At 40.5% G+C, this 8,414-nt stretch overlaps 1 protein-coding gene across 2 annotated transcripts in view; it reads left to right on the forward strand.

Annotated features, from left to right (window-relative positions):
* Nucleotides 1-4,093: 4,093 nt before the first annotated feature.
* Nucleotides 4,094-8,414, forward strand: part of NR5A2 (nuclear receptor subfamily 5 group A member 2) — an 88,404-nt gene continuing 84,083 nt past the window's right edge. For both annotated transcript variants that reach the window (XM_008630216.2, XM_017729725.1), the window contains exon 1: nt 4,094-4,373. In XM_008630216.2, coding sequence (XP_008628438.1) covers nt 4,310-4,373 — 64 coding nt within the window. In that variant the 5' untranslated portion in view covers nt 4,094-4,309. The remainder of the gene's footprint in view (nt 4,374-8,414) is intronic.

Raw genomic sequence — 8,414 nt, forward strand, 5'->3', positions numbered from 1 at the left:
AATTGAAGCTATTTACACAGATAGACCAGCAGATGAAACTCCTTACACCATGAAAAAGTTTTATCTCTTCAGTGCAGAGAGCTAGCACTAAATCTGGGTCCCACCAAAGCTCATGCTATTCCTTTAGTTAAGGCTAAAAGAGAATTTTGTGATCCACAACTATATGCTTCCATATGCACAGAACTGAGTTTTCCTTCTAAGCAGTCCTGAAGGTTACCTGGTTGCTCATTTAACCTGAAAAAAAAGTGTTTAAAAATTTCTGCACTTACCTCCTCCTCTAGACATTAATATATCAGCAGAAATATTTACTGAAATAATTTTTGTAAGTAATTATTAAGGAAAAGTCTCAGGAAGCAATTTCATAAATCCTACAGTTCATTATTCATCTCCAAATACGGTTTATATTAAATTGTATTCATCTAAACAGACAACAGAAACATGAGGGACTACTATATTCTGATAAATGTAATCAAGGAAAATAGTTCATATTTTGACACCCATAAAGAAGGAACTACACTTCTGCTCTCCAGAGTTCCTTTCCAATATGCTGAAAATCCTGTGTGAAGGAGTAGCATACACTGAAATGTATTTTAGTGCCATTGCATTCTACTGAGATGATAAACATAATGTGTAAAATAAAAACAAGTAAAAAACCAAAACTAGAAAGAAAATTTAATAGTGCAGTCATACCATAAGACAAAAAAGGATTTAAGGATCAACTGATGGAAATTGCTTAATAAAACAAATCTTCAATTTCAGTACTGTAATCACTAAAAAATCCAAAAGGTAAAGATCATCAGATATATCAGATTCTTCCAATTTCTTTTACAGAATCACTGGGGAAAAGGCAAAAAAGTGTATTTTAATCACTTGGTTTGGCACATGTGAAATAAAATTCATGAAGGTGGAGAAAATACATTGAAGCACCCAAAAAGAATTTTAAGTGTCTGTAATAGATCAGGAGGAACATTGGAATGACTAAAATAGAGAAAAGTTTTAAAAGAGTGATGCCTAGATCAAAGAACAGAGCTTGCAAATCTCTTTCCACCTAAGCAAAGCTCTAGCTGAAACCAACTGGACTACTCTCAGGACCAGAGAGCTCATGCCTGAAGGGCATTGTGCCAGGTTCAGTGCCATGTTTGCCCTGAACTTTCCACAGAATGAGGATCATGTGCCTCATTTGATGTGCACTGTGCCAAGCACACACCTTTTCTGAGTTGTATGCATAATAAAAACAACAATACATCGAGATGGCATAGAAAAATTACAAGGAACATACTGAATTCAGATAAAAATATCTAAAATGTTACAGGAAAATTACAAAATCATGACTGAGCTTACTAAATTTACACCAATATATACAAGTCAGGGATTAAAACTCTTTGAAAATGTCATTTTTTATTTCAGTCCATTTCTGGGGCTTATTTCTTAATATTCTTATATACTCAAATGAAATGCCACCTGTGGAAATGCCACGAGAGGAGAAACTCCTTTTGACTCCATTTTTGTGGTAAATGGTTGCAAAATAATTTGATGTGCAAGAGTCAAAGGAGGGATTGTTGCCATGCTTTTGAAATCAGGAACAGTTTCTTTGAGGGACATTTGTCAGAGGGACAAACAAGGGACAATTTCATCACACAAGAATTGGCTAAACAAAAAATAAACTACCAGTTTATCAATGAATTATCTTCCTGAAAGACCTGAGACAGAAAATCATGTTTGAAACAACAAAATTAACTTGTCTCCCTTTCTAAGGATGAAAACAGGGGAAGGAAAGAAAGGCAGGGGGGAATAGTGAAAAACAGAGAAATCCAAGATGAGTCTATGATGCTTCAACCACAATTAGAAAAAGCTGTTCTGAGTGAGGTCAGTGGCTGCCTTACCAGGGACTTACACGTGAAAAGTTACAGTTCCAAATTCCTGATCAAGCAAAGTAATCAGCCATGAACTCAAGTACTTCAGTGGCACAACTTGTATGCCTCATTCTGCACACCCTTATGGATTTGTTTCACTTGGACTCCAAATGGATCACTGCTAAACACATTGAGCTGCTGGACTGCAGGCTGATATAGGTTGTCCTGGAGTTTCCCTAGGAGTTTCTTTTCCCCTACTGGACTAGGTATAAAAAAAGGCAAAGAAAGTCTGTCTGCTTATGCACCTGGCATACATTCCTCTGTCCATGGAGACAAAGTATCAGAAAGGGAAAAATAGAACATTTTTCAGTGACCCTGACATTTGATACTGATGCAAAAAAGGAAAGGAATTACGGTGTTTGAAGCCAAAAGCATGAAGTTTCTTTATATTTCCTATGATTTAATATCTCTCTCCTCCACACACGGCAGATTCCTTTGTAGAAGCTCTTGAAGATGGGCCAACAGTGCTCCAGCAATGTTTCTGATGATACAATGGAAAGTTTCTAACCACAGTATCATTTGCAGCATTTCTCATTTATTTTATCCCCAGTCCCCAAAGACATGCCTTTTCTGATGGAATGAATGTTTCTTTCCACTTTTTATGAATAGAATTGAAAATCTGTTTGATGGCCAAATGAATTAAAAGAGACACTGAGTCCAATTATTTAGGTTTATATGAAATCTGTCATAAAAGCTGGCTTCCAGCTTTCACTTCGTCTAAACAGATAAAAAATATCAGTGACCCTTAAAAAATACTCACAGTACCTGATTAACCAGATTTGTAATAATTTTTTTGCAGTGATAAATATGAAGATAAGAATTTGGGAAATCAGACCTTCCCTCCTACAGCCTGTCATCCTTGCTTTGGAAAATTGGACCTTCCCTCTATGGACTGTCCTCCTTACTAACAGGGGCTCTAGAGGAGGGCAGTACTGCGCAGACCAAGTGATAATTCAGGGTTCCTGGCTGTAACGCCCAGTTGATGCTTGGTTTGCCACACCAGCTCCATTTTCAGACCAGCTCTTAAGCTCTCATCCTAGCCAAGAGAAGCAATTCAGTTTGTGCAGGAACTAATCTGTTTGCCACTGTATTACCAAAATCTAACCATCGTGACAAAGTTTATAAAAAGACATGTGCTGCTTTACAGCCCTCTGCAAGTTTAAAGAGAAAAAAACTCCCGCTGACTTCAAGAGGCTTCAGATCTAGCCCACAGTGGAATAGCTTCACTCTATTTTTCAAGAGACTTGAAATATAAAATATCATCTGATTATTCAGGCCTGAGTCTGATCTCACAAAGTGTATGCAGACTTAATCTATTGGGCTAGAGCTGCAGAGGCTGTCGGTGGCACTGCAGTGCAAGAGGCACACTGTGCTCAGTCTGGGAGCTGGTGCGCCCCTGACTTTCCTCTGGACGGGGTGAAAGCAGAACGTGACCCCAGCACAGCTGCCCACTTTTGTAAAAATTATTTAGAGCCAAACACTTGACAGCCTTTTGACATGTTGTGAGTAGGTTTTGTGCCTCACAGCCTTAGAGATGAGTGCAATACTCTCTACGTATCATAATCCTGGGATATCAATGTTTAACCATGTTGTAAAGCTCTTTAGTGAGAAAGTAGTATATGCTTTCAACTAAATGGCTACAACCCAGAGCAACTCTCCAGCCTGAGGACTGGGGCAATAAAATGGTTTTGTCTGACAAACTATCAGCAGAGATTTGCTGGTGCTGTTAGTCAGAGTGTAGAATCTCCAGCGCATTCAGAAGCCTCCCTTAAGGAATTAATGCTTGATTGTTTTGCCATCCAAAAAGTGTTTACAGAAACCAAAACAACCATGCTTGCTGTCCACTGTGCAAAGAGGTGATGACATCAAGAAGACAGGTCACAAGTCTGAGTTTATAGACACTATGCTCATGTTGGTATGGCTTTTCATCCACTCAGAATGATCTTATGACCCCACAACTTTACAACCTTCCCCTCTCTGGGCTTCATAGCACCTCTCCACTCTAGGTTAATCATTTCTCTGCCATTATCTGCCAACAGTTCTTATCTCTTTTGCTGTCACTTTATAACAGGGTCTCTTATCAAGCTGTACTAAATCACGTGATGGTGCCAAACCTATCACAAGTTCCAATTCTTCTGATTAGAGACTATCATGAAATGGGATACATGGTTTACAGCAGGTCACTAATGCTGGAAAAAGTACAGAGTCCACTCAAAGACATGCTTGTTACTTTCTGAATTCTTGGATAATTTTTTTGTTGTTGTTCATCACACCGACTTTCACTGAAGGCTATTATAGCCTGAGTCTCAAGGCCAGAAAAGTTTACAGGCTGCACCTCTCCTGTACTCAATGCTGTACCCCTTGTACCCAAGGGTACGGTATATTTACACCTAATAATGTCTTCTGGTTCTCACACAGCCATCATACAGGAATCTGTTAAACATGGACTTACATCAGGTGGTAAGTAACAGTTTTCTAATTGTTTTGAAGATTCTGCATAAATGTATTAGATTTGTGGGTGTCCAAACTGAAAAAAGAACTACAATTGGGCAAGCCCATGATTAATTTGCACATATATTTAGATGAGAGAGAATTTTATGATACCATGTAAAAATATAAGAAAACAGATGATGATCCATAGAATAACATTTTTCTCTAGAGATAATGCAATTATCAAATCTCTATAATTGGATAATTAACAGTATCTTTATCTATTACAATTGGTAATAACTGTGAAATTGTGCATGTGCATGTAGAAACGTTTTCAAAAGCTAGATTTAAATTGCTTCTGGCCTGGTCATTCATGTTGAAGAAAACCTCAGGAATGGTTTTGTGTCTTTTCAGTAATACTGTAGTTTCTGTCAAATGCAGATTCTTTCTTACAGCTAAAAATTAAGATATGTCATTCAGTAGGGGTGGGCTGGATAATAAAAGTCAGTTAAGACTTCAAAGCAGCAAAGAAGTGAATACATTCAGTAGCATATGGAAACAGCACCCGCTCCCTGTCAGAAAGCCATCAGGCACAGGTTGCTCTGGCTTACAGGCACGAGGGGCATTGCACAGCCAGCTCTCCCAGGCTGTGGTGGCTGTGGCCCTGCCCCAGGGGCTGCATGTCCTCACCACCTCCCTGCCCTTCTCCACACATTTCCTGTCTCAGGCCATTCTGTCTCTCACCACACTCCTGGAGCAAGGTGTCTTTCCTTTGCCAGGGCAAGAGCATCCCCTATCCCGTCAGAGTGTGCCCAGGCTGAGACTGGGGCCAAGCAGGGCTGGAGAAGGCTTACTGAGGGAAACCTCTCCTTCATGGAGCAGAAGGTGCTTCACAAGCCAGCCCAGCAGCACTGCAGGTTCCACAGACCAGGGTTTTGCAAGGTTGTGCCTCAGCACAGCAGCTCCTGGCAGAGATGAAAGAACAGATCTTTGGCCCACATGCAGAATCAGGGCACGCTTTCCTCCACTTGCCCCAAAGTGCGTCATCACGTGGCAGGCGAGGAGTTCACCCTGATGCTGGGTGTGATGTGGGCACCTTGCCATCAAGGGAAGCTTTGGGACCGTGGGGATGGAGGGTGCAGCAACAGCTGCAGGAAATAACCTCAAGCATAGATGATCTTTATCTTCTGGGTGGAGCTGCTGCTTCTCCCAGGGAAGGGCTCCCACCTTGGACCCAACTGTGTTTCAATCAGATGTCCCCTCAGAGCCCCTGTGATTCCCTACAGGTGTGGGGTGCTCCTCTGCACAGCTCTGCCCCCTGAAATACGTGGAAAAGGTGGAAAGTCCAGCTTCCCTGCCAGGCCTTGGTTTAACTGTTGCTCTTTCTGGTTGCTAGGGAGGGACCCTCTGGTTCCCTTTCCTGCAGGATAGTAAAATAATTATACATCTCAGTTTTCTGAAGAGTGGTCACTCAGATAAGGTTTCTTAAGGTGAAAGGACACAACCCTAGGAGAAGGGGAAATAAGACACTCACCTGTGATATTTAGACCAATTAAGTGCCATTTTCATGGTTTCCAGAAGACTGACAGGTCTTGGTTCCCAAAATCATGTGGATATGAGAAAACAGATTGGTGGGAGTAGTAGAGACTCTTGTCACCATACCACTTATACACGTGCTGTGTCACAAATATACCAGGACAGATTCACAAAGCATGGTCCAGAAAAAAATAGGTCTAAATCTTGTGAAACTTTCCAAAATCCTGTGTGGTCTGAGTCAGGGGGAGGATTCTGTCTTTGCATGACACTGCTCAGCCAGAACCCATGGTAGCATCCCTGAAAAGCTCACCTAACTCAGCCTTGTAAACTAATCACCATGTACCTGTAAGGGTTAAATGTAACCAGCACCAATCTGAGGGCCTCTGCTTGGAGCTGGGGGAACCAAATAGGAAGGAGCCAGATTCTGTTTTTATTTGCACTGGAGAGTAATTCTCTAGGAGAAAAAGCTAAAGCTGTCCTCCCAGGGTATAAGTACAATCAGCAGTAGGGTCATGTGCTCATAAGAGTAAATCCTATCCCTAGCCTTTCGCTTTTGTCCAGTCCCTCCTGGCATCTCCTTCTCTTTTTCCTTTCTAACCACGGCAGAGCAGGTGGGTTTGTGAGAGGCTGTCCCTCAGGCCAGGGACACTTGCTGCTTCCCACCACAAAGGCTGAGAGTTGCGCTTGTCAGGGAACTTTGCAGGATGCACCCTGTGCATTCATTCACCCCTCTGGCCATAAGTTAGTTTTTGTTATAAACATGTCACAGCTTCCTCCCAGCAAGGAGGGCATCTTCCAGCTCCCATGAATGCAAATCAGACTCCACTGATACAAATGGCAGTGGATCTCTCCCTTGGAGAGCAAACACAACCAGGCTGGAGCTGGACTGTGAGTGGGCACTACCGGTTGTTGACACCTGCTTTTGTTTTATAGTCATATGATCAAAGAGGCAGCTAGAATTCACAAAATCTTAGTAGTACATCCTACCTTCCAGATGACAAACAACATATGGACTTATAAATGTTTTTATGGAAGTGCCATGATTTTTTTCTTCTACCAGATTCTGAAGCAATACAAAGATACTTGACTAGTTTTATTTTTCCTGTAATCAGCCTCTTGTCTTAGTGTAATCAGGGACACTATGCAATTTTCATAAGTATTAGTTATGATTATTTAACAGAAATAACTGTTTCATTAATTTTAAAAAATGGTTATATAAGAGGAAAAATAATCTACTTGTAGTTTCCAACTGTGAAATTTATCAGCTTGTAGAATACCTACTGCCATCTTAATTTTAATGTATGTCCTCAGGCAGTTAACGGTATTATAATTAGGGCTCATGAGTTTAGCAAAGTTGGTTTTTATGTTTAGTAGTAATAGGAGTAGTGGCATTTTCATATGACTAACAAAGACAGCACATACTACCTTTAAAAGTCTGGATTAGGATTTTGGCCAGCAATTCTGCAGGCAAAGCTTCCGCAGAAGTGGACAGTTAGAGCTGTGTGAGGACTGTAAGACATGCCATAGGTTATTTTTTTACATCAGTGGACTTTGCTGTTACTCTTTACTTTTATCAATTTTCTTCCCATTTTCCCTGTGCTTATACTGCAAATGAGCTATCCACAAAAGGGGCAGTATTTACATTTGCATCCAGTTTTTTCTGTTAGTCTGGCTTTAAATACCAAAATACATGAGGCAAAGTAACAATGATGCCTGGGGTCTTCTGAGGGAGTCTCCACTAGTGACAAAACGCCTCAAGCTACTTGTCCATGCTCAAACTTGTCTTAGATATATAGAGTGAAAAGGAAGACTTGTCTGCAGGAGGGGTTGTGTGCTTGTCTGTCTTGTAGGCAAACCCATTAAAACTTCTCATGACAGATCATTATTAATGTCTAGAGTTTACTCACATATTACATGAGTACATTATATGTATTACATAGATATGCAACCTTAATATATATTAATACCTTCTTAGGTACAATGAACAGACATGCATGTGTACACAATCCTTATCAAGATTTCTCAGTATAAACTATGCCTATTTTATCTTCTCATAGTTTATGATTTTACATTATGTGTGGATAAATCTTGAGACAGATAGATATGAATGAACTTAAACTTTTTTCATTATAAAGATCAGCTGTAAAATTATTTTTAAATAAAGTTTTCCAAGCTTTGAAACATGGGGGGAGGGGGAGGGAAGAAGCAGACCTAAACCATCTTTTTTTCCCACCAGCAGATCAAGGTCAGTTGCCTCAGCAAAAGAAATTTCATTTTTAAGCCTGTCTGAGCAGGATAGAAATCAATTATCTCTTATGATACAGAGACCAGTGCTCAGCCCTGACAGGAGCCTTGCCGTATATACAAATATATTTGGAGTTCTATTTCCAGACTAAGATCTAGCTTTTTAACTAGAGGTTCCACACTCGGCTCCAAAAGGGCAGCACAGACAGAAAAAAAAAGAGCCTCATCAGAAAAGTAATTATTATTGCTGGGAAAAGGGGATGGGATGGCAGCGGGAGGGAGCGTCGGGAT

This window comes from Corvus brachyrhynchos, unplaced genomic scaffold, assembly GCF_000691975.1.
Source record: "Corvus brachyrhynchos isolate BGI_N302 unplaced genomic scaffold, ASM69197v1 scaffold101, whole genome shotgun sequence".
Classification (NCBI taxonomy): Eukaryota; Metazoa; Chordata; class Aves; order Passeriformes; family Corvidae; genus Corvus; species Corvus brachyrhynchos.